Genomic DNA, 25,398 nt, shown 5'->3' on the forward strand with positions numbered 1-25,398 from the left:
AGGGAAATGGTATTTGTAAGGAAAACGTGAGGCTCTGTGTGCCCATGATAAAGGGAAAGGGCATGAGATGTATTGCCCAGAATACCTCAATTACATTGGAGTTAGAGGTATTTTTTCCAGTGTAAAACTCAGATGACAAAGTATCTGATTTGCACCAACATTAGTAACCTAAAGGAGCTAGACATTAGTTTTATGTTTGTGAAAACCCAAATGCTTTAGAAATGTACAGGGAGACTTTGTGGAATCCAGAGTTTAACAGCATGAGTTAAAAACTCCTGTTGTTCCAGTGGGAGGGTTAGAATTTAGCAGTTGTTACGGCCTTAATGATTTGCTGATAGTCAGTGTAATTTTAGTGTGTGTAATGGATGCCTTCTGTTGTGTAGGTCTGAGGACTCTGTGCATTGCTTATGCAGATCTGTCAGAGAACTCTTACAGAGAGTGGCTGAATGTCTACAATGAAACCAGTACAGTTCTGAAAGATAGAACTCAGAAACTGGAGGAATGCTATGAAATCATTGAAAAGGTAAGACACACACTTTTTTGATCAGACACAGATCCCTTATATATGTCTGTCTCCCATGGAATTTGGCCTTTGTACAGAAAAAAACATGTTAATTTCATTCATGAGAAGCTGAAAAGGTGTTCTTAGTTGGCAACCTGTTCAGTCCGTAGACCTCTGAAATTTTAATTCATAAATCTGAGACAAACTTATGTATAAAAGGTCATTGCTACTTAAACTCTTTTCTCACATTCTTTTAACTTGGCTATCTTGTGTAAGGTTGATGTAATTTGATAAAGAAAACATAGAGAATAGTTCTGTTGCAGCAAGTTCACGTGTGCTAGTATATGAAGAGAAACGTTCTCTTTTGTACAGCAGTCACAGTTCAGGTTTTCTGAAGGATGTTGTAGGCAAAACGAAGTGCTCCCCAAGGCCTATAGTTGCAGGGACTGAAAAAAAGTCAAAAATTCCTCTCCGTGGAAATTGCAGAACTCATAATTGTGGAAGGAGAAAATAGGTACCAGAGAAGTGGTTTGAAACTCTCTTGTCCCATACTGAATGAAGTGTTAGAATGTCAACACTAGGGGCCAGTGTTTCTTTGATACGTGTTGGTCTTGCTGTTTTCTGAAACGCTGGTAGTCACACTTCTCACCTATACCTGTTTGTGCTCTTTTGCCTTTCTCCAGTTATTTCACTCTCATTTTATTTAGTGGTTTCTTTAAAACTCTTTGAACTTCAATTTGTTTTTTAATTAACAATGCACCTTAAGTTCTGTAGCACTACTGGTTAAGTTAGGGTAGAAGGGGGAAGGAGGCTGAGACTAGGATGGGAGCTAACTTTCGCAGGGTAACAGAAACACTCCAAGAACTCTTTAATAGCTGAAGATTGGGTCTTGCATTTCAAACTAATGCCTTAGGTTCTTTTGTGTTTGTTGGTAAGTAGCAGTGTGATTATCTAATCCTTGTTTTTTGTAGGTTTGCATGCTTTCTGCCTGTGTTCTCATGCTTTTCTGTTTTCAGTGAGGAAAAAAAACATAGCTTGATTTTTCTTACTTTAAAATGTGTTCTCAACCTCTGGGTCACTTTTGGCTATCTACCTTCTGCCTCTTTTCACAATTTAGTATCTTGAGAAAAGGGGACCTGTGAGCACATTGTAGAATTGGAGTTTTGGACTTAGTGCCATATGTTGTGGATGAGTGTTCTAGAGCATTTAATCACTGTCGAAGGTATTCGTGAAAGTGATTTTAATGTTAATTTGTAAAAGTGCGACTTAGGGCGAACCTTGCTGTCGAACTTTGTTACTACATAAAAGAAACATCCAAAGGGGCAACCAAGTTAAACTTGATTTAAAATGATGTATACAGAGAGCAAAGATGTAAAAAAGCTAAGGGAGACCCTCCTGTTAAGTCACAAGACTGGACCCCCTTGCTTTCTAAACTCCTTCTTGGAGAGGTGTCTAGGGCCAGCTAGATCCAATCAAGTCCCATACAGGTTAAGGAAAATATCTTTTAAATTAAGCTCCCTTGTCAGGGAAGGAGTGATTATGGATACTGTGCAGTTTTGAGGTAGCAGCAGTTGGTATTGTGGTAAACTGCAAGTTTAGGTTGAATTATTTTAACAATAATTAATAATCATCTGATATATCATCATATAAGGATATATAAGGGTGACAATAAAATTTGTTATAATCAATGCTATCAAGTTTCCTAAATCAAATGCATGCACTAACACATGTGCACACAGAGGTATAGAGGTTAACCTGTAGTAGTAAATTATTGGTACTAAATAGTTGAAACCTCACAAAAATCCAGTTGTGGTGAATTACTCATTGTTATCCTTTGTCAGTAGACAGTGTTTGAACCCTTTCTCTTTGGCATCTATCAGTGGACAAACTTGGAAGTCTTCAAAATCTGTTCTTATAAATCCTCGTGAAATCCACACTGAGAGGTGTCCCAACTCAGAGGGAGATACTGGGTCACAGCCTGCTGCAGTCCCAGAGAGCTCAAAGGGTCTCATGATTGCTATTTTAGGATGGTCAGATGATTGGCTTCAGCCAATAATTCGTTTTAGTGACAATTCTTGTCAGGTAATTCTGGTATTTTTCCAGAGCAGGCTATGATCCAGACCGTAGGATTTAGATACAGTTCCCATGCAGCAGGAGTTTTGGCCTTGGTTAGGGGATGCCTAATCATCCCAACTCACTGCACTTGTATAAAGGACAAGAAAGTGCTAGATAGTCCATGCTCACTGCAGTTATAACCAAGACAATAGTACAACATTGGCTGGCTCTGATACTGCGGTGTGGCCAGGGGGGGTCTGCACCACCACAATTGGTAGGCAATAGCCACCGTATTCCTTTCCTGTTAATGTTTGCTTGCTGGTCGTACCAAGGAGTAGAGAATTGCAGTTGAAACTTTTTTTTTCTCCTTAGAACTGGTATTTCCCAGGTGAAATTCTGTGGTCTGCCTTCTCTAGGCACTTCTTTATAGATAATAAACTGGCTTGTGGCTGTAACACAAAATATAAGGTATTTTAACAGGCTTCTTACCTAAGGGCTCAAATGAGAGCGAGGTTGCTCCTTTGTCAGTCTGAGTGAGATGACTGGATCATAGTACAAGTGCACACAGGGAGACAAACTTGACCTGGCTTCCTTCCCCACCGGTACACTGACTGAGACTGCTTCAGCAGGTGCAAGAGTAACTCCTCTGGGTAGCTCTGCCATGCCAATTCCTTTCGTATTTAACTACTTAACAAGTGATTTTGGGGAAGAAAAGGCAATCTACAATTGCACACTTGAATTGCATTTGTAACCCGCAAATGTTGTTAGCATGAATAGAACTAATGTTCATCAGGAGGCTATAGGATACTAAAGCAAATGACTTACATGAGTTGATTCTACTACCTTTTAACAACTGAATATCTCATTACAAAACCTAGGCTTTGTCAAGACCTGTAACTAATGCCAGCCTACACACCTGTACAAATAATCCTGTCCTTTATGTATGTATAGATGTGTACAAGCAGGAGCCGCTCTAACGCCCTCTTCATAGAATCACAGAGTGTTTGGACTGGAAGGGACATTTAAAGACCTTCGAGTTCCAACCCACCTGCCATAGGCAGCGACACCTTCTTCCACTAGATCAGGTTGCTGAAAATGCCGTCCAACCTGACCTTAAACATTTCCAGTGATGAGGCATCCACAGCTTCTTTGGGCAACCTGTTCCAGTGTCTCACCACCCTCATTGTGAAAAATTCCTTCTTTATATCCAATCAAAATCAACCCTCTTTCAGTTTAAAACCATTGCCTGTTGTCCTGCCACTGCAGGCCTTGGTGTACAGTCCCTCTCCATTTTTCTTATATGTCCCCTTTATATATAGAAAGGCCCCAATAAGGTCTCCCTGGAGCTTTGTCTTCTCCAGGCTGAACAGTTCTCCTGACTACTCCTGTACACTTCATCTGTATTAATTTTTTCTGAATAATTATAGTCCCTACAAAGAATAGAAGCTGTTACTTATTCTGTGTAATTCCTGGGAATGCAGTATAGGTAGACTCAATTTGTATCAGTCCCTTAAATTGAACATCTTTATATGTCTAAGGATCTGCTGAGTAGATTGTGCCTTCTGACAAGGTTTATTTCTTATGTATTTTTGTCTGCCTGACTTTTTTCTGTAACGTGGCCAAATCTCCCCAAGCAATTGCTTTAGAATTGTGTAAGAATATGGCTAACTCTGTAGTATTAAATTTGTTGTATGATGAGACGTGCTTTTCTGGCAGACATCTGTACGTAGACTAGAGATGATTGGTTTGATTAATGTTCATACCAATTGTATTACATAAATGTAGTGTTTATATCCATAAATAGGTGCAATAATTTTTACTTTGAGTGATTGTATCCCATCCTGTATGTATGTTTTATGGGAGGGAAATTAGTTGAAATGATGTTATGCCAGGTGACTTTTCTTTTGTGAGTTTTAAGAAACTTAAACTGTGACCACTCATCATGTTGCTATGGTGATTAATGAATGCTTTAGTATATATGCTCATCCACAGGAGAGCTTTGGAGTCGTATAACTTCGATTAATTCCTCTTGAAATATTGACATCTTTCTGATTAGAAACACGGTTCTGTTCTGTACTTCTTCAAATGTGAATTGTATGCAGAGGAAGTAGAATAGCCACACCAGAAATTTACTATAGTGTATATTGCTTGTCAAAATGCTGTATTAGCTATGAGGTACAACTTGCTGTCTTTAATTCCTTTTTGACTGTGTTCCAAACAGAGGTTTATCTGAAGAAAGCAATTCCTCAAATTCTTTTTTTTTCCCAGGATTTGCTGCTGCTTGGAGCTACAGCCATTGAAGACCGTCTGCAAGCAGGTGTTCCAGAAACAATAGCCACACTAATGAAGGCAGAAATTAAGATATGGATTCTGACAGGGGACAAACAGGAAACAGCTCTCAATATAGGTATCCATCTGTCTGGTTACTCTGAACTTGTCTGATATGTAGCAGGTTAGGTACTAGATCTGCTGTGTGGGTTTTTAACCAAAATCAGGCTTGCTTATTACAGAGTGATTCCTTGGTAGCAGGTAGGCATGTGGTAGCCTTTGCATTAAAGGGGGGAGGGCTTGAAGTGAAATCTTTGCTCTGTGTCATGCTATATTCAGGTTTTTTTAAGGCAAAAGGAACACTTCTGCTCTTGGTTAAGTGCAGTTCTTGAACAGAGTGAATATAGGTGTCTGTGTTCTGATGGAAACTAGAGAGCTCAATCAGACTGTAATCTTGCAGTTATACTGTCCATTATATTAAACTGTTTTACAGCTTTTTTCATTCCTTACTGACTGCCTTTTCTAGATTCTAATAGTATTTGGGATATGATAGGAAATATGGTAATACATACAGCTTACAACTTCTTGCAAACCTTGTCTATGAAAGTAGGTGGATGCTTGAGTAACTGTTCCTGCTGTTACCTTACGGCATGTCATGCTGGGTTTGTGGCACAGTTGGCCCCTGTGAGAAGCTTCTCAAAGCTCCCCTGGCTTCAAGTCATACCTGCCTCTGGCCAAGTGTGGGTTAATTAATGGTGGTGGCTGTGCCTCTGCAATAACGTATTTAAGAGGAGGAACCTGAGAGGAGTGGGGAATTTGAGGATGAGTTATGAGAAAGGACACCTATGCAAACACCAAGGTCAGTGGAAGGAAGGAGGAGGAAGCAGGGAGGTGTGTCAGAGCAGAGACCCCCCTCTGTGTATCCTGTGGTGAGATGGCAGGGCTGCCCCCCTCCCATCCATGGAGGCTGCCAGTAGGGCAGGGATTCCCCTGTGGCAGACCCCACACTGCAGCAGGTAGCTGCACCCAAAGCAGGGTGGGACCCTGTGGGAGGAAGCAGCCCTCACTGTTGTAGTTTGGTGCTAGAAGGACTGCAGCATGTCGGGGTGACCAACGCCAGAGCATCTTGGGGAAAAATGCATCCCCTGTGGAGGAGTCAGGATGGAGACAGTTTGTGGAAAATTGTCTCCTGTGAGAAGGATAACACATGGAGCAGGGGAGTGCTTCCCTCTCCCTTGGAGTAAGGGGTGGCAGACTGACCAAAAACCCCCCCATTCACAGAATCATCTAGGTTGGAAAGGACCTTGAAGATCATCTAGGCCAACCATTCCTTGCCCCTGCACTGCTGGGGAAAGGAGGCAGAGATACCAGGAACAAAACTGAGCCCAGGAGAAGGGAGGGGTGGGGGGATGGTGTTCTTAAGATGTGGTAACACTGCTCACTGTCCTGCTCTGCCTGTTGTTGTTGTTAGTGTTTGAATTAGTGATGTTCTTTTTCTTCCCCTAATGAGTTTGTGATGGTATGGGTGAGGCACCCCTCCCTGTTCTTATATCTATTCCCAAGCCCTTTTGCTTCATTTTCGCCCTCCCAGTGCTGGGGAGGAAGGAGTGAGTGAATGAACAGCTGTGTGGTGATCAGTTTCCTTCTGGGTTCAAACCACTACACACATCTCCTAGTCCTGTATATTTTGACTATTATTGGAAGTGTGTTGCTGCTATTGAATGTATGGATAGAGTTTAATACAGGTTGTTATATCAAGGCACAATATGGATATCCTTGTCTCAAACTAGTTGATGCATCTTAACTTATAAACTGTGCACTTAGCAAGTTGAGGGTATTTTTCCATTATTATGACGTGAACAAAAAGTACAAATTAAAGTATTTGACAGGTGTGCCTGGGTACTGATGTAATAGAAAGGTAACCTACTGTAGACATAAGTGTTATGTGACTACCTGTTTTTGCAGCACAAAACCAGAGAAATTTTAGCACTAGGTTTAGGTTTGTTATTAGAAGCATCCCTTAAATGTTACATTTATGGCCTAAAAGGAAAGCTATCTGGTACAATCTGTATTTCTGTAATATTCAAATACAAAGACTTCTGTAGTAAGGCTGGGCTGAACTGGAGGCACACATTGTAATTTCAATCCTGGAGCAACTAGATGTGCTCTGTATCATTTCTGTTATTGTGCTAGTCTTGCACTGGATATGCCACATGACTACTACTCAAAACGCCAATCATTCAGCCTTTTTCTCACTGTGGATACTTGCAAGAAGGGCAGCCTAGGTAGTAATACCTTGTGCTGTTACAGAACACTGCTGTGCTTGAAATGCTGATTTGTGAGCTGTGTCTGTGCTGCCACTGTGCCATAGCCCTTCACATGCTAGTAGCCTCCTAGGAGAGGGACTATACATGTCTTGACTGAGTAGTAAAGACCTAGTAAAGAAACAGATCCTGATATGAGCACCCCCACCATGACATCATGTATCTCCCAAATACAGCATCCTTGGCAATATAGTGCCATGATGCTCTTTATTCTTTTGATGGGTTTTCTCCCTGTAACTGGTAAATGTGCCCAGAGATGGAAATAGGCAGAGTGACACTCTGGTGATCTGACATGTCACAGAATTGAGTGATACATTCACCTTGTTAAGTCTAGAACACTGCTTATCTCTGCTGTCTCTAGTGTGCCCATGTAACGTGCCATCTAATATTGCATTCAGATTTCCACATTAGTTTAAGGTGTACACATAGAGGTTAAGGGGATCCTTAACAGTATAAGTTGCTTTCTGTTGAAGGAGCTATTTCTTTAGCCTTAAGCTCATCTTGATTCAGGATACCCTAACTATATGAAAAATGTGACTAATAAAGCTTTTTTATATATAGAACTGCATGTAGATGGGTCTGGGTGTATTTCAGGCAGCTCCTGGCAGAACTGTGGTGCTCTGTAACTGAATTTAAGATTATCTGCAGCAAATCTTTGGACATTTGCTGTTTTCTGTCTTTTAATATTTTTTCTGCTTCAGTGGTTTAGTGGAATTTTGGAATGTAGTCTGACTAACCAGTTTTTGTCTACTTACAAAAACCGAATCAAGTTTCATGTATTTTTGTATGTTGATGTTGGTATCAAGAGATGAATTAACTTGCTGAACTGATACGGTTGTGGTAGAAAATGGGTGGATGGCTTAAGTAGACAGTTGATTTAAATGCTAGTTACCCGGTTGCAATCACTGTCTGCAGATTTTACTTTCTGTAAAAGCAGTAGTCAACTTGAGATGATGGGAGCATCATCTTCTGACAAATTAAAGAGCAACTGAAGATTTTGGCTTAAGTACCTCACATAAGTTGATATATTAACTGCCAGCAGCTAGCATGAACACAGATAAATAGGCTTTACAGCAATTGCTTACTCTAAAGACTCTGAAGGAGACTAACTTCCACTTTTGTCTTTAAAACTGTTCTTGTTATAAATAGCAACTGGAAAAGAATAAGCATCTCCTTTACAACTTCTAAATTGTCACTTTGTTTAATGTATAGTTTGGAAGTAAAACTCAAACTTCATTAATTTCATGTTCAAGTTGGCTTGAAAGCACAAACATGTGGCACCCTTCCAGTCTTTGTATGTTACCCTTTAAAACTAATAAACATTGAATTTAAAACCCAGTCCACATGTACACTTTGTTTCAGGTGTAAATATACTATCTAGGGAGTAGAAAGTATTTTCACTTACTGTGTGTGTAGGCTATGTTTATGGACTCTTGCTTGCTGTGTGGATGTATGCATGTATTGAGGGATATTTGAGCTCTTAGCAGCTGCCCCAGGAAGTTGGAGTACCTTGTTCTTCCATTATCTTCTTGATTATTTGCTCTTAAGAATTTGTGTGTGTTTATCTCTTGCTTTCTTGACTTGTCTGAAGAATAATGATTGACCTTGCTGTGGGGTGCTTCTATGCCTTCCGTTCAGCCATGTGCCAGCAGATGGTCCTGCTGGTGAGGAGGGTGTTCCTGATAAGCTTTAATACCGATCAATGATTTGAACTCTCTACCTATAGAAAATAGGAGTTCCACATTCAGAAATATCTTTGAGCATGACATACGGTCTTCAGATTTTATCAGCTGAAACTGTCCTTAGCCAGTTTCTGCAAACAACTCTAGAAGGCTTAACAGCGTTCTTGTAGCTTCATCCTTCTCTTAAAACAGTCTGTGGACTCTGGATATTCTTTGCCTTTCGGGGGGGGGGGGGGGAGGGCAGATTACTATTCACCTCCATCCTGGTGTTCAGCAGGCTCTCAATCAGAACTGAGGTATTTCCAGTCAGTAACTTTCTTAGTAACAGATAATTTTCTGGGAATGGAAATGTAGTGTTTACTGAACTTCATCCTTCCCTCAAACATCAAATCAATCCCTACAGTTGAGCTAAATGCTCTTACCTAGAATATGCATTCATAGCTGTGAGCACTGCCTTCCAGTCATAGAATCATAGAAAGCTTTGGTTTGCAAGGGACCTTTGAAGATCTAGTCCAATTTTCCTGCCATGGGCAGGGACATGTTTCGCTAGATCAGATTGTGCGAAGCCCCTCCAGCCTGACCTTGAACATTTCCCATGATGGGGCATCCCAGACTTCTCTTAGCAACCTGTTTCAGTCTCGCTGCCCCCATCTGAAGTTATTTTTTTCCTTATGTCCACTCTAAATGTTTACTCTTCATTTTAAAACCATTGCCTCTTGACGTGCCACTACAGGCCTTGGTAAAAAGTCTTTCTCAGTCTTTCTTATAACCCCCCCTTATATATTGAAATGTTTCCTCAGAGTCTTCTCCAGGCTAAGCAACCCTAACTCTCAGCCCTTTTCCATAGGAGAGATGTTCCAGTCCTCTGACTTTTGTGGCCTTCCTCTGGACCTGCTCTAACAGGTTGATGTCTGTCTTGTGCTGGGGGCCCCAGAGCTGGCTGCAGTACTCGAAGTGGGTTCTTATTCAGTTTTTTATCCACAGTATTCCCAGGTATTTGTCAGTAGGGCTGCTCTCAATTCATTCATCCTCTAGTCTATGCTGATTAATATTTGGGTTTGGTGCAACACAGGTGTGTGACTTGCACTTGGTCTTGTTGAACTACATGAGTGTGGATGGCATCCCTCCTTCTAGTATCTCAACTGCACCGCTCAGTGTGGTGGTGTTTGCAAACTTGCGGAGAGTCAGCTTAAACCCACTGTGTGTCATCAGTGAAGATACTAAACACTGTTCATCCCAGGACTGAGCCCTGAGGGACACTACTCATTACTGGTTTCCACTTGGACATTGAGCTATTTACTGTAACTCTTTAGATGCAGCCATCCAGCCAATTCCATACCCATCGAACTAACAGTCCATCCACCAAATATGAGGCTTCCCACTTTAGAGGCAAGAACACTTCTGCTATCGCGAGCTGGGATTTTTTTTTTTTTCTCTTTTCTGCTGAGGGAACTGAAGCAATGCCAGCATATTTGACTGTATCCCTACATGAAGTTTGAGTAGGGTGTATATGTCCTCTCAAAGACAGAGGATAATCATTCTTGCCTCAGACACTGGATTCTGTATGCCTGCAGTGCAAATGTGCCTGTGGGCTATGATCTTGAACTCCGGTTCAAGCAGTCTTTCTCCCAGGACACTTGAAGGGAAATAAGTCCCAGAAGTACCCAATTCATCTGCTTTGTGGACTTTTAAATTAATCAACTAGAAGTCAGCTTACAGGTGTGGATTGACAATCTATACCTGGCTTTAAACCAGCAGTTGATGTTATTCTATTCAGAAGCATTGACAAAAATATGCCCTGATCTTAGTGTATTTTTGCTTGCCATGTTAGTACTGCCAGTAATAACTATTATAAAACTTTAAAATATGACTACAGATGTCACTTGTAATCTTAGAGTTGCCAGTTACTTTGCTTTTTACTTGTACTAGATGTTAACATGTTCATGGTCTTGAAATTACATATAACATATAGATCATCTATAAACTGTTGTTAATCTTGATTTATATCCTCCTATTCCAGTCTTGATCCCCTTCCTCTTTTTCATGTGATGACAAGATGCAAAATGATCTCAATTGCAGGATTAGTTCTTCTGACTCCATGGCTTCCAAGATGCACAACAGAGCAACTGTTTTCCATGCTATTTTTTTTTTTTTCTAGCTCCACTTGCTGAGTGATATCTTGCTTGTTTTGAAAGAGGTAAAATGAAACAGTGAGCAGTGATTTAGAAATTACAGCTTGCTTTTGCAGCTGCTGTTCCAATAAAATGCTACTAGAAAATCCATTGAATTAGTTATACTGAATTTGTAATAGCCTGCTGTGCAAAGGCTGTTGACATTCCCTGGGGAAAGAATAACCCTGACATACAGGGAAGTGCTTAAGTTAGTAATATTCTCTTTTTTTTCTCAGTAAAAGTGATGAAGAGCTTCTTCAGCCTAGGAGTAACTTTTTAAAATGGCAAACTGATTTTTTTTTTTTTCCCCTGAGTCAGTGTTTTGTCTATACTTGTTGAAGCTTCATTACTTAGTTCTGTACTACCACCTAAGACTTGTTCACAGGCAGTGTCAGAGGTGATCTGAAAAGCTTTCATGTTGTTGGCTGTACTTCATTAGAATATATCTTGTCCTTTTCTCAGTAGGTGTGTGTGAGTTCAGTGTCATTCTATGCTGTCTTTTAAAGCAGACAGTAAACCTTAGCTTAGTACCACAAGATGAAAATGTGTCTGCAAGGGTGTACTTGATACTCATTCCACACAGGTGAAAATGCAAGAGAAGCAAAATTTCTGCAGATATTCAAACCTGCTGCTTGAAAAGGCCTGGCTATGTGATACAAGCATGCCTTCCACAAAAGAAGATGAGTAATTTGCTGTCCTGACAGAAATTGTTCATACAGACATGTTAACCCTGGATTATACCTACAAAAGTAGCCCAATTATAAAAATTCCGTAGCCTGAGGAAATGATTTACATTGCAACTGATGAGTTTGTATGGCCTTCCTAAGGAACCAAGCATCCCACAGAGAATTAATTCATGCCTCAGTTGTTCTCTTGATGTCGTGAGATACGGAGAGAAACAATCTTTTTACATTGACTATGCTGTTCTGCTTTTGAACCTGTTGGCCTTGCAGTGGCTCATAACAGGGATGTTACTGTTAAACTGCAGTAGCCTCTAGTCTCCATTTAAGAAAGGTCTCTTCCTGAGAACTCATTTTACTTGACAGCAGTTTCTTAAACTTGCCATGATTTAATTTCTATACAAAAACACAGTAGAAATACAGAATAATTCTGTGTTTCTTTTTGCTGTGTAACAGCAATAAAAGGCATATGCTTCAAATAAATGATTTTTCTGCTGTTCTATGAAGCTACAGGACTGTGCCAGTCCCAAGAGAACTTGCATGAGCTTTTAGGATAACTCAATGGGGTCAGCCCGATGAGAGTTTGAATTTGTCTCTTAGTATTAATATGAGCTGGAGTTAAACTGTTTATTTTGTAAATGCCAAGTATATATATCCTGGGTATGACTTTCTCATGTCAGTGACAGTCATGTGGCAGAGAGGCTGCCACTTCAGTGGCAGCAGGTGGTATTGCAGTCATTGGCTTTTACTATTAGGAAAGTAAGACGCTACTTTTTTTCTTGTCATGAAGATTTGCTCTGAATTTTGGTGTCCTGACAAATATACAGAACTGCTTTGAGTACTGCTCCAGGCTATGGTAACGTGTTCTTGTTCTTTCATGGCACAGTCCTTCACTAAGAATTATCTAGTACAATTATCTGATGTCTGGAGGAGTTGGCAGGGGCTCTGTGTGTCATTAGTGTGTAGTTTTTGATGAAGCTCAGGACCTTCCACATGAAACTCTCAGAAGTAAAAGATGCTCATGTAACCCAGCTGTGGACTAAGGGGACTGGGTAACACCAATGGATTCAATATGTGTGTTTCCAGTCCTGTGGCACAACTGCAACTGTGCATTTAGGTCTGTTCCTGTAATGTTGCAGGCAATTCTGTGTTCATGTAAACTAAAAGTTTAGGTATAAAAATACTTAATTTTACTCTAGGGCTACAGCTTCTATTTGCTGTATTTAGTTCATACAGTGTTTTCATGAGTTAAAACATTTCAGGTGACATATTTGGAAATGCAGATAAAATGCCGCTTATGTTGCTAGTAAAATTGTCAAGCTGGTGTGTGTTCTATACACCAGTGTTTCTAGTGGCCTGCCTCATAATAGTAACTGCTCAAAAAGTAAACTGTTATCTGACCTATGTATGCTTATCCTAAGGTTTAGCTAAACCTTAAATATTCTTCCAAAAATTAAATCCTTGTTGTTTTTCTCTCTTGCAGGGTACTCTTGCAGACTCATTTCACAGAGTATGTCTCTCATCCTGGTCAATGAAGATTCACTAGATGTAAGTTAGCAAATTCTGGTGTGATTCTTGACAGAAGGAGGTATTGCTAACAAGGGAAAGGTGTTGAGCTTTCTCCTTTTATTTCTCTCAGTTGCCTTTAGGGGTTGCAACGTAAACGATTTGTGCTAAAACGGGTGGGTTGTGCAAAATATATTCCCGAGGTCTCCAGTCACAAGCTGTACAGATCAAACTGAAGTCTTAGACCAAGAAATTGATTATGTCCATGGTTTTGATTCTTCTGCAAATTGGTGAAACTTGCAGTATGTCATCAGGAATATAGTTAGGCTTTAAGGTATAGATATAGCAGTAACATCTTTGAAGAAAGAATAACACTTTGAATACAGTTGTATAATGAGGGAGATTTTTTGGGGGTACCTCTGTAGCGAGCATAATACAAAAGGTGCAGAATAGTATCTAATAGCTTCAGCATCTGCTTTTGAATTGTGACTTCAGTTAATTGCCTGAAAGGACCATGAGAGCGCAGGATGAATAATGAATGGCTTTACTACGTATGCCCTAATGGCAAGCACTTCAACCACGGGGTTTTCCTTTAGATATCAAACAGCAGTGTAGGTAGAATGATTCAAGGACTTAGAGTAAGAGGCACAAATGAACTTGCCTCGTTTATCATGAAAGGCTAGACTTAAGCAGGAGGTGAGAAGAGTGTCCCTAGATTTCAGCATTTATTTTCTTCTCTTCCCATCCTTAACAGGAAGAACAACTTGGCCCTGGTCTGCATGTAGAACCAGCTCTGGGTCACTGGTGTGACTGCAGTCCTGTCTTGTTTACAAAACTGACATAAACTTACTGGAGCATATATCATGTAGCTGTGCTAAGGAATACACTTACGTATATTACTGTAGGAATTTTAGAGTCCAAAGAGACTTATGTTTTTATTTTTAAAACATGGTATGTTTTTCATTGCTTTAGTAAAGTTGGGCTTTTAGTTAATTTTATCTATACAGTTGACATTCTTGAAGTCCTGTTAGATCCTTCTGCTTTTTAGACAAATCTTTGATTCTTGTCTTGAAACATGAGAAAATGGAGGCCTATGACAGCTGGTTTTTCAGTCAGTAGAACCTGTGATGTTAAAAATGCTGCTTTAGGAAGAACTAATTGTGAGACTATACAGCTTGATCTGCTTGCAGTTGATGGGCTAGCTATGTGGGTTCTGGAAAATGCATGCCAACAGTCTCTTTACCTGCTCCCCTTTTGAGTCCCTTTCAGAGGGTCAGCTGCCTATTTGACAGCTTCAGATGACAAATCCTGCCTTAGATTATATACTAAATGCCAAACTAATTGTAACAAACTGAAACCTGTCCTTCTTAGTCTTATCTTGGCACATATCTACAGAAACTAAAATGGCTGCCAGAGAGAAAATTAAACTGAAGAAAGAAATAAGAGCTAAAGAATATAGGGTGCAGAAAATGCTGAAAGATATCAACTAGAGTTCTCCAAGAAAGTATAGAAGGAATCTCCTATTTTAGAATGTCTGAAGGCTTATTTTAATTCCTCTTTGTACTTTGAGGTTTTTATATATTACTTTTCCCAAAATTTAGCCAAGAGGTATGAAGGGAAAAGTAATGTAATGTGGGAACTGAACTGGAAGAGCATGTCATTGACCAAAGCATCTCTTCTAGCTTTCCCACATGCCAAACACTGTAGGGTGCCAAAACTTCATGTGGGGTGATAGATAGTACCCCTGTGGAAAAAAAATTGCTTAAATAAGTTAGAGGCTAAATCATCCTTTCCCCATCAAAGGGAGGATGTGAAAGGGAAAAGGTGACACATCTACCTACCCACTTAGTGAATCTTGACTCCATTGCCCAGGTTCAGATTGGAGTCATCTGAGGCAGTAGGGGAAGGACAGGAATGAATAGCCATTTCTGCTCTTAAGGAGATGGAGACTAGAATCAAGTGAGGAGTAGCAGGGCAAGCAGTCATTTTCATAACTATTAAGCTTTCTCATAAGTAAACATTGTGCTCCTTTTTTGAGGTATTTTGATAACTACTTAAGAAACAAAGTGGATGACTGGAAAACTGAATACAGAAGTCTATTTTTGGGTGATACCCAAAAAATAAAACTTAATCTCTGGGTCTTAACGCCAGAGGGTTAACTTTTAACTTCTAGACAAACGAGACTTCTTAAACAGCTGTACTACAAATAAGGAAACGGGTACAGATTAAAAAAAAGTCAGGGTACTGAACAGAGAAGCTGAATGGATTTAACAGTCTAGGAAGATATGAGGCTGTATTAGTCTTCATTATATGAATTAAGATAAGGAAAAACTGTTACAATGTTTTATTGATAATTTGTCTTCTTACTATGTTGAACTGTTGGCAGATTTCTCATCAACAGTTTCCACCATGAACACCAATCAAAGGTATATTGACAGATAGACACTATGATGGTAAAAGGGGATCATTGCTCACATGTAAAACATATAAAATATTACTGGAGTCTCCTGTCTCAATGCCAGAAAGTGCTTTGGTTGGATAGGTGGTGGTGTGAAGCCTGTTTTAAGACACTTGGGGACTCTGTATTTGTTTTCAAAGAGTGTGTGGGGATGGGAGACTTTCTGGCTCTACAAAATGGTGGTCATTAAGGTGGATCTGTTCCTTAAGAACAGTTAATCATACTCATAAAGCATGAGAGGTCAAGGATGACACCATCAGTAATATGAGCCATTTTGTATATGTCTTGCCACATGGCTCAGTCTAAGGACATACTAAGAAAAGAAGCCCTGATCAAACATGGATTGACACAGAATGAAACCCCTCCCTCTTTTTTTGCCTGACCTCTGCCGACATAGAAAAGTGTACAGTCAACTTTGTATCAGGCATACTTTAAAATCCCTAGATAAAAAAGGAAACCCTATCACCATCATTTTTTACTTGCCACTTCAAGTTATGTAGCTGAACGAGGAGTTCTGTGGAATACACATAGCACAGCAGCTGTTCTAATTTTTTAAGCTGGAATTGTAGTGTTGTTGATCGCTCATGTTGAATTGAATACCTTACACCTTGATTTTGGCCTCAAGTGTGTTGATCAGTAGTATCACAGTACACTTGAGGGTTCACTCTTGCAGATAGCTGCAGATACTTTGCAGAACTCAGTTCTAAACACTTTCTTTGGTGAACTAGTATTATGTGGTGCTTGGTGCATGTGGTAAGGTAGTGGTGGGAGAATGGGGAGTGGGAAGAAACAATAGAGGGGTTCCACCTGTGCATAGCAATGTATCTTCTACACCTACTTGTGGCTGATTCCTTCTGATTTCCCTTTCATGAGCCGAAAATGTGAGCAAATACTGTAGCAGCGCTAAAAAATGTAAAAGAATGGTGTTTTTATTTTTTGTGCTTTTAATTTTTGTGGCTTTCTTCAAAGTAACATCACCTAGATTTTTACTATTACAGAAAGGTGAGAACATCTTTCTGGTCTTGTAACTTAAAGTCAGAGCTGGATATGACAAACTTGCTCTCAGCTGTGCATGTCTCTGGCAGAGGCTCTGAGGAAGGGGTTATGGCTGCTCTTGGAGTGATGTGAATTTGAAAAGTGGTAGTTATTAAACAACATCCACTGTGCAAAGTTGAGAATTTACTTCAGAGGTACCATGCATCAGTATTCTTGGAGTGTTTCAGTGTTAAGTAAGGATTTTATACTTGAAATAGCCTTCAGAACATAACCATGATTGATTCATGTTGAGTAATGCGGTGTCCTTAGGCCACTAGTAAGGGAATAGAATTACCAAAAGCAACAGGTAGAAGAGTATCTATTCTTAGTTTATTCAAGTTCTAGTTAGACACCTCTGCATTAAAAAAAGCTTTGTGGAAAATGTGTTGCATTTCTAATTCTCCTCTGCCCCCTCATTTAGTAGATGTTCCAATAATTTAATGTATGGTAGACTTTGGTTATAGGATCCAGCTGGAAACAAAGACAACAGTATTAGAAGCTTCTCAATAAACTCTCATTCTCATAAAGAATGGAAGTTTTTCATAACATTAAAAAGACCCAGACAAATGGAGAACCATGACGTGTCAGGCAAGCAAAAAACCCTCATTGATATATGGCTATTGGTATATGAAGTGAAGTAAATGGGTAATTACATGGTATCTCATGAAGGCATATCTAATATTGAAGCTGACTGTGGTGCTTTAGCTCAGATAACATGTGTTTTTTCCAAAACAGGAGCACAAATTTGTGAAGCTTTTGAAATAGTACATGAAAAATGCTTTGTGACATCAGTTTTGTTTTCAAATCAAAGTTGTTCTGCTTTTTCCCGAGTACTCGTATCACCATTTTTGTGTGGAACTGAATTTTGCATAAGTCTAAATGTAACTCTGGTGTGGCTTGTAAATAATTGCCACTGGTTCTTCTAATAGACTCATTGACTATTTTTCAGTTTGGATCTCTGTAGTAATATTTATTTTCTATGTTGCACCTCTAACAAATTATTATTTCTGTTCAAGTTAGTCTAAAATATGTCAATAGAAGAATCTCCCAGTGAAGTTTTGTAGCATTATCTTTAATATATTCCACCTCTGAAATCCATTAATGTTAAAAATGAATTTTTACAAGATCCAAGTTGAGCCTAGAGTCTTTAAATATTGATACACTTTCCCCTTTGTGCAGTCCCTGTGTGACTTTTCCCCCCACTTCTGCTCCTTGGCATGCAGCAGCAGGTGAGATGTGATCGAACAACTGTCTTCACTTGGTTTTGAGAGCTGGTTTTTTTTCAAAATCATGCACTTGAGGGGAAAAAAAAAATCAATCATTTCTGTTCTCTTCAGAGAGCTACTGGGAATAGAAAAGACTAATCCCTAGCTTGATTCAGCTGAATTCTAGAAACTTAGCATAGTAATCTGCAAATGTTTATCCATTACAGACTTAACTACATGCATGCATATACTCACAGTTTTTCTTTTCATAATAAAGCTTTTTCAAGTGAAAATATTTTGAGCATGAGATTCACTTTGAGTATAATTCTTGGATTCAGTTTGTTTTATTAAATTGGAAACACCATAAAGTCTTACTGTACAGCTCTTAGCCCGGACAAATTTCTTTCATTGTCATCTCATAGAAGTTTTGAGAGCAGTGAGAGGGAAAGCTGAAGGGAAAGCGAGTGACCCAGAGGCACCCTGGAAAGCCTGAGATGGGGAGTAGAGGATTTACAGCTGAGGAATGTTGGGTATGTGTTTCTTCCTGATCCTTCAGTGCCGTAGAAGGGAGGGCTGGGAACCATCAGTTGGTTATCACATTGGGTTGTATTTAACGATAGTGGAAGGGCAGAAGTTGGAGGGACTCAATTCTGAACCTGTGGGTAGTATTTTGCTGTGCAGTAATTCTGTTGATATAAATGGAGCTACACAGTGAATGTGTCCTGCAGAACTCGTGTGCTTGCACTGATAGTCATCATCCTGTGTTATACGTAGATGTGTAAGTAACAACAAACTACTACTCCAGTATAAGGACCCTCAGTGGCAGTGTCTTTTGATAATCTGGCTAAATGTATAAGCATAGAAGCAGAAGTTGGCCCCTCTCTCTTATCTGATTGGTCAGCTGGATCTTTTGCATGGCTCGGTTTGGATGAGCTGCTGAACATGAGCATGGATAAACCTGTTTGTGCTACCATGGTATTGTGTAGTATTCTGAAAAAATGAACAAAATTTCAGTGTAATTGGTTGCCTGCAGTCAGTGCCTTGACTTCCCAAACTAGGTCTTAGTATCTGCAGGGAAGCTTTATATGATGTTATCTTTTGTATTGTAGGGATGAAGAGTGATGACCTGGAACACTCAGTGAATTTGTTATCTTATTTTTACTACTCATTAGGGTAGCATTACTATGAGGAAAACCTCTTAAGCATGGGAATATTATTCAATTTATCCAATGAATTTAATGACCTTTATTCTCATGGGCACATTTCCTTCCCACACTTCTGACCAGAGTTTGGAGAAAAAAAAATTGATATCATTAACAGGCACCATTATTCATTGTATCTAAATATTGATATATCTGCAGATCTGAGATAGTCTGGGAATCATGCATCTAAACTGCTCTGCATCTCTAAAGTAGAGCTGTGATCTGGTCACTGGATTTACCCATATGCTAGAAATAAACAGGTCTTGTTGGGTTACTGCCTGAAACTTTTTTCTAATAACCATTAGTAAAGCTTAGATTGTCTGTGGAAAGGAAGAGAACCTGTTGACTAGGCCAGTAAAAATAAATTACCTATCAGTGCGTCTGTCTTCACGTGAACAATGTAGTTACAATAGTGTCTACTATACTTACAAGGACAGAAAGTGTAGCAATATGGCTTCCACAGGAAAGGTATTAGCTTCACTACAGGAATTTCTTCAGCATACACAATATGTGAGGTTTTTTATATAAACTTGTATTTTTAAGTTCTTGAGCACAACTACAGGAGACAGTGCCTGTAAAGCTTTGAGAAACTTTGAAGGTGTTGCTTTTTGGATTTTGATGCTGCTGCTATTGGACGAAAGGATGTCTGTGCCTTTTCAGAGATGTCATGCTGATTACTCCCAACGAATGGGGGTCATGTCACTGTCAGCTTTTGAGAATACAACCAAGTTGCCTACTGCTGGGGGCTCCAAAGCATTGCTGTTGTGTACTTTAGTCATACTAAATAGTAGTAAGGTGTACAGATAACTAGATAACTGCTGGGGAGATGAGAACAAGTCCTGTACTGCTGATGACGTGTAGATGCTTTGAAGATACATCTCGTGTGTTTCACAGGTGATGAAACTAATTTATTTTTTTTCCTCCCCAGCTATCATCTCTGCCCAAATGCTTTCAGACAAAGTTTGTATTCTGGGAAACTGATCCATGCAGACAAGCTCAGTTTTAGCTAACCATCAACCTCTCCTTTGGAGAAGCATCTGGCATGCTCCTCTGCTGTCTTGTGGCTAATAAGTTGCTTCAATTACTAGTTAGCCTGGAATTGTAATCAGCTCTTCTTTGTAGTACTGGGAATTTGCAAAGGAAGCTAATTAGGAAACCTAGGGAAAGAATACATTTCACTATTGTACTAAAATCTCCTCATTGCTCAAACTTCTGTTAATCTAGAAACAGACATCGAGCTAATCAGTAGTTACACAAGGAACTGTGTCTAATAATCAGATAAATCTTTAGAAATATTAGGTTGAAGAGATTTAGTGTGTTCTACCCAATAGAATCTTTCATAACTCCAGGTATTTGATAAACTGCATGGAAAGTTAGTTGTACAGACAGGGAAAATATACAGCTCTTCATGTGAAAAGCTGCTTTGATTTGAACCTACTGCATAGAATTACAAATAAAAGAATATAGGTGTTACCTGGACCTGTAGGTTTAAGTACACACAGGACTGTGTAACCTAAGTATTAGATGACCATTTTTTTAGGAAGTAATACTAATATGTTTGAGCTGTGAGTGGAGAATGAGTTGGACTGGTGTTTTTGTTTAATCTTTCCCTTTTCAGCATTCATTAGTGACTGTTTTCTCTTATCTGTGGTGCTGTTTTTTCTGTTAGTGTTTTTTGGCACTGCAGTAGTTAGTTTGGATGAAGTAGGGTCACTTGGACCTGAAGGTATGCAAGGATCTTTAGGCGTCTGAAGACCAGGTTTCTAAATAACTCTTCTTTCCATAGCTGGAAATTTGGAGGGGGCTGGGGAAGGCTACTAAAAAACCCAAGCTCTCAATTTTGTAAGTTACTTTTCATTTCTTAAGTTCTAATAGTAATCACATTTGACAAGACCCAGAAAAGGTCTTGCAGCATTAAGTTGCAGTGATTTTAGCAGCTGTGGGCGCATCTTGCTAATGTCTTGTCCATGCTACAGGACAGAGTAGATCGTATTTCATAGACGTGGAAAGGAAGACTATTCACTGAATTCCATCTAAAATTTGTTGTTTTGTTTGTAAGAGTTCTCATATATTAGAGGAAAATGACTGGGAAGAAACACTATTTCTCTTAAAATGAATGATTTTCACATATGTGAAGGCTTATCTCTTGACAGATGATCCCCAAGTGTTATCCAGATCTGTTTTCTGTTGTGCAAATAACTACATGATAATGGCTTTAGCTGAATGGTGAAGGAAGTATCTGTTTGCTTTGAAGATGGGATTCTCTGCAACATACTGATTTCTTTCTAATAAGCACAAGAGACCATGAAAACATAAGGATGCATAATGAAGTGAAAGCAGGATTTTGTTAAATGAGAAGCTATCCATGAAATGCAGTTTTTGATTATGTTAAAGCACGGTAGTGTGGGTTTTTTAGGGGAATAAGACTAAGCAGGCATCTGGTCTGTAGGTAAATGTGTTATGGATGCTGATCCTCTTGATAGATGTGTTTGTACATATGTATAATATTAGACGACTCAGATTTTTCTTTTGTATGAAGGGTAAGACCTACATAGTCCTTTCTTCTATCAAGACACTTATTTTCATATCTGATTTTTCTACTTTAATTGAAGGGGAGGGAGGCCTTATCCATGCCAGTTTGTGAGGCTTTTATAAGCATAAGCAGTCTTACTTTCTTGATGTGAGGCCAGCATAAAGCAATAGGATTAATTTCCCCTGCACTGTTAACTTAATACAGGTAGTGGGGAACTGCTGCTTCAGGGTAAGAATTAAGGGTAAGTCTTGATCACATCTTCAGAAAACAAACATAGAGACATATAGGTATCTCTGGTTTCTGTGGTCTTTTTTTTGTGGTTCCCATAATACTGACTTACTACTTCATTAAACCCTTTTCTGAAGGTTAGTTCCTTTTATCTTAAGAATTAGTGTATCATTCCTGTAGCTAAAGCTTGATTACTCCAAGCCTGCTCATCAAATCACATAAAGGAATAATTTTTTTGCACATGAGGATTAAAGAAAAATGTTTTATAAAGTTGATGCTAGAAGTGCAGCTGAATTTTTCCGGGCTGATTGGTCTGTCAGAAACTAAATTAAGCAATTCTCCAGCTGTATGAAGTTAATACCTGCCCACATATGTGTTCCTTGTGCCTTTTAACCTTCTGCATAGAGTAGAACTGAGCAGAGAAATATTTTAGAAATTTATAGTTTTTACATGTCTTTGCTAAGATGATTTATGGTTGTTTTTTTAATGAGAAATGCATCAAGGTGTATTTTCACATATGTAACTCCAGTCATTTAACTGAGGTAGTGATGCTAGAGGGTCAGGTTTGCCCTGTTTCTGAAGAAAGGGATTTGTTAGAGTAGGTAAGCTGGTGAAAGCTAGGTAGTGAGTGCAATCTCTTCTCCATAGTTTCAAGACAAAACTGATTTGCCTATTTTTGCTTTTTCAAATAATTGCCAAATCCTAAAATTATCATAAGCAGTGTTCTAAGCAGTCCTAAAAATCACAGTTCTGAAATGTCAGAACTTAATGCTTTTTTGGAGAGCTTTGGGAATATGAGTGTTTATCAGAGCTGAGGTGAATCAGATGTTCTCTTAACGGTTCTGCTGTTCTGGGTTGCAGCAATAAGTATGCTTGTCATATACTCTGTTTTATCAAGCTAGCCAGGCAAGGTGAGAGTGCACTTCTGAAGCTCTTGACAGCCCCGATGGACACCAGGGCTGTGGCGGCGGTAAGACTTTGAGGCAAATTGCCTCATAAGCTTGGAATTGGTATAATATGTTTAGTTCTTGCCAACTTGAGTGTTGTGCTCCTCTTGGGTAGTCCTTTTTGGACTTCTGAGTCTTCTACTCAGAAGCAGGCTAATTTAGGAAGAGAATCAAAATCTACAGAGAACTTAACTATTCACTTATACCACTGTATTCTCTCTTGTATCACACCATGATAACAGTAGTTAGTGAATTGAGTTTAGCAATGGTGACAAGTTCTGTGAGCATGTTCTGGGTTGGCTGGCTGTATTTCATGGCGTGCCTCACTTAAGTAAAATGTATGTCACAAACTAAACTACTTAGTCACTGAAGTGCACTCCTCAAGCTGTGGCGAAGCCTTCTGTTCAGCTGTGTGTGTCTTCTGGTGTGAGATGTCCTTATCCTGGGAGTGCTTCAGTATTTTTCCTTCTATGTCATGAACTTTTTTCTACTGTTTTTCTAAATGCAGCATTCTAAACATCTTGTGACATTATTTGCATAGCAAAACTAGCTGTGGAGAACATAATCAACTTTGCTGAATAGGTAGTTTTCCAACCTTTTCAGTTCCTTCCTTTCCCATCCCCTCCACAAATATCAAATTTGTGCATATCTAGGAGCTCTCATAGTTCAAACTTGGCAGTGTGCCTTTGGTTTGATAGAAAAGTATATTCTTGCAAAAGCAGAGTGTTTCCATATGTCAAGGCAACTCTCATGAATCCTTGCTGTTTACTCTAATAAGCATTGTAAGATACGCTGTTTTTTTGGCCCTGTTTGTCTTATGGGGGCAGGATTAAATCTTAACATTTTAAACCCAGTCAAACTTTAAAGCAAAAAGGTATAGTTCTGTTGTGATAATGTCTTGCTATAGCAGAGTAGACCACCTGACATTATCCTTAGTTGAGAAATGTATTACTAGCTTGTCATGAACAAGCTGTGTCGTAGTGAGGAATTTGATTATGCATAGGTTCTCCTTCAAAAAACCCCCAAAGACTTCTTCAGTTTGCTTATCAATACAAGGTATTGCATAAATGACTTCATTCTTTTGGTTTGCTGCTGATTAATTTAAAATAAATGCAACAGCTTGCAGAGTTAGAGAAATCTGTAGGTAAATGTGTTGCAGTTCACCTAAGTACAACCACAATAGGATCCATAAACTGGATCACATATGAGCTCTTTGTTAATTGGACTGCTGTGGCTGCACTAGTAATTATGGAATGGTTGGGTATGTGCTGTGATGCTGAGCTAGGGAGAAGTCTGAAGAAAAAAAGTGGTGTATAATGATTAGTCTGTCTTAATGGTGGTATATATCCTGAAAACGCAGTGCAGTGACAGTTTGTTACTGCATCCGAACAGGTGAGAACAACATTGTTAATTGTAAGCTCAGTTCTAATAGCCCTTACTTGTTAGGGGGAGCAACTCTCTTCACTTCAGGACTTGAGAGAAACTGGACCACATTCTCCTGCCATTTACTCCAGGATAATGCTGTTGAAATGATGGGGAATTCTTCATACAGAGGCCTCAGTTATTTTATTTTTTTTTTTAAAAAATTGTTCAAACCTTACTCCCACTTCCCACAACAGTACTGATACTAGGTACTGCTGCATATTTTGTTCAGATGGTGACATGTGTGCCACAAAGATGTGACAACCTCTTAGAGGACTAACATTTTTGGTTACTGAAATTGTTAACCATTGATAGCTTCTGCTGGCTGAGATCAAAAATGCCAGGTGCTTCTAGCATTGTACAGTTATTTCACCTACACATTCCTGTTCCATTGGGGGTTAAGTTGATGCAGGTCTCTTGCCTTTCATGAAAATATGTTTTGGGAAGTAGTTCTGTCAACTTGGCTGTAAAGCTGTGTTTTGCCTGCCCTGTAGGCCTGATTTATTTTTTTGCTTGTTATTTCTTGATACGGTCCCAATTTATGGTAGTGTGTCTGAGATGCAAACTTTGTTTTGTAGTTAGGAGTTTGCAGTTCCATATCTAATAAACTTGGTTTAAATAAATATTTCCTAGTGAATAGACTAGGTTTCAGGATCACTGTTTGATATTCAAATGACGATATTACAGCTGAGAAGGGGGCAAGTGCATGGAATGTCCACCTGGGTGTTTGTATAGTATCTACTGAAGTTCTGAAATAACAAAACGAGAGTATTTTTTTTAGTTGATGTGGACTTCAAGTCTTTATCAGGATAACTGCCTTTTTAGTGATGTACTGCTTCATAGCAAGTACTTTTGTCAGTTTATTTCACCTTAAATTGAAATTTGCAAGCTATAGCTTTCATCAAATCAATGGATTTTTTTTTTTTTTTTAATTAAAGCAAATTATGCAAACATCAGTATTTAAGTTGCTCTTCCATGTGGGACTAATTGCTGACCTGGTACGAAGTGAGTACTGACCTTTCTTTAGTGAAAGGTTTTATGGAAAAATCCTTTAATTGATCCAGTATGGCAATTCACATAACAAAGTCCTCAAAAATCAAAGGTGAAAGCCTGATTTTCTAGTCCATTTTACTAATGTGTTTATTCAGTGCATGTGTCTTCAGATACTTTGGTGCTCCTT

The 25,398-nt window shown here is 39.1% G+C and overlaps 1 protein-coding gene across 5 annotated transcripts in view; it reads left to right on the forward strand.

Moving 5' to 3' along the window:
- The window catches only part of ATP8A2 (ATPase phospholipid transporting 8A2), a 351,752-nt gene that overhangs the window by 94,812 nt on the left and 231,542 nt on the right, over positions 1 to 25,398 (forward strand). For all 5 annotated transcript variants that reach the window (XR_012634354.1, XM_074915160.1, XM_074915190.1 and 2 more), the window contains exons 22-24: positions 384 to 523; positions 4,826 to 4,964; positions 13,166 to 13,230. Coding sequence is in view for 4 of the 5 variants with exons in the window: in XM_074915160.1 (XP_074771261.1) it covers positions 384 to 523; positions 4,826 to 4,964; positions 13,166 to 13,230 (344 nt within the window). In the remaining variant the exon portion in view is untranslated. The remainder of the gene's footprint in view (positions 1 to 383; positions 524 to 4,825; positions 4,965 to 13,165; positions 13,231 to 25,398) is intronic.

Source organism: Athene noctua, chromosome 1 (assembly GCF_965140245.1).
Source record: "Athene noctua chromosome 1, bAthNoc1.hap1.1, whole genome shotgun sequence".
In the NCBI taxonomy this organism is placed as follows: Eukaryota; Metazoa; Chordata; class Aves; order Strigiformes; family Strigidae; genus Athene; species Athene noctua.